The 211-nt window shown below is 64.5% G+C and overlaps 1 protein-coding gene across 1 annotated transcript in view; it reads left to right on the plus strand.

Moving 5' to 3' along the window:
* LOC103808730 (YTH domain-containing family protein 2-like) overlaps nt 1-205 on the plus strand; it is a gene marked incomplete at its 3' end in the record, with an annotated part of 4,761 nt that extends 4,556 nt beyond the window's left edge. The window contains exon 4 of the mRNA XM_009081531.1: nt 1-205. Coding sequence (XP_009079779.1) covers nt 1-205 — 205 coding nt within the window.
* Between the last annotated feature and the right edge of the window lie 6 nt (nt 206-211).

Below are 211 nucleotides of genomic sequence, written 5' to 3' on the forward strand. Positions count from 1 at the left end.
ACCAAGAACGGCATCGCAGGGTCAAGTCTTCCACCACCTCCCATAAAACACAACATGGATATCGGAACTTGGGATAACAAGGGGCCGGTGGCGAAAGCCCCGGCGCAGGCCTTGGTTGCCAACCTGGCCCAGCAGCCGGGGCAGGTGTCCCCGCAGCCCGTGGGCCAGCAGATCAACAGTAGCCCTCCGGTGGCCCAGGCTGGGGGTGGGC

Source organism: Acanthisitta chloris, unplaced genomic scaffold, assembly GCF_000695815.1.
Source record: "Acanthisitta chloris isolate BGI_N310 unplaced genomic scaffold, ASM69581v1 scaffold8509, whole genome shotgun sequence".
Taxonomy (NCBI): domain Eukaryota; kingdom Metazoa; phylum Chordata; class Aves; order Passeriformes; family Acanthisittidae; genus Acanthisitta; species Acanthisitta chloris.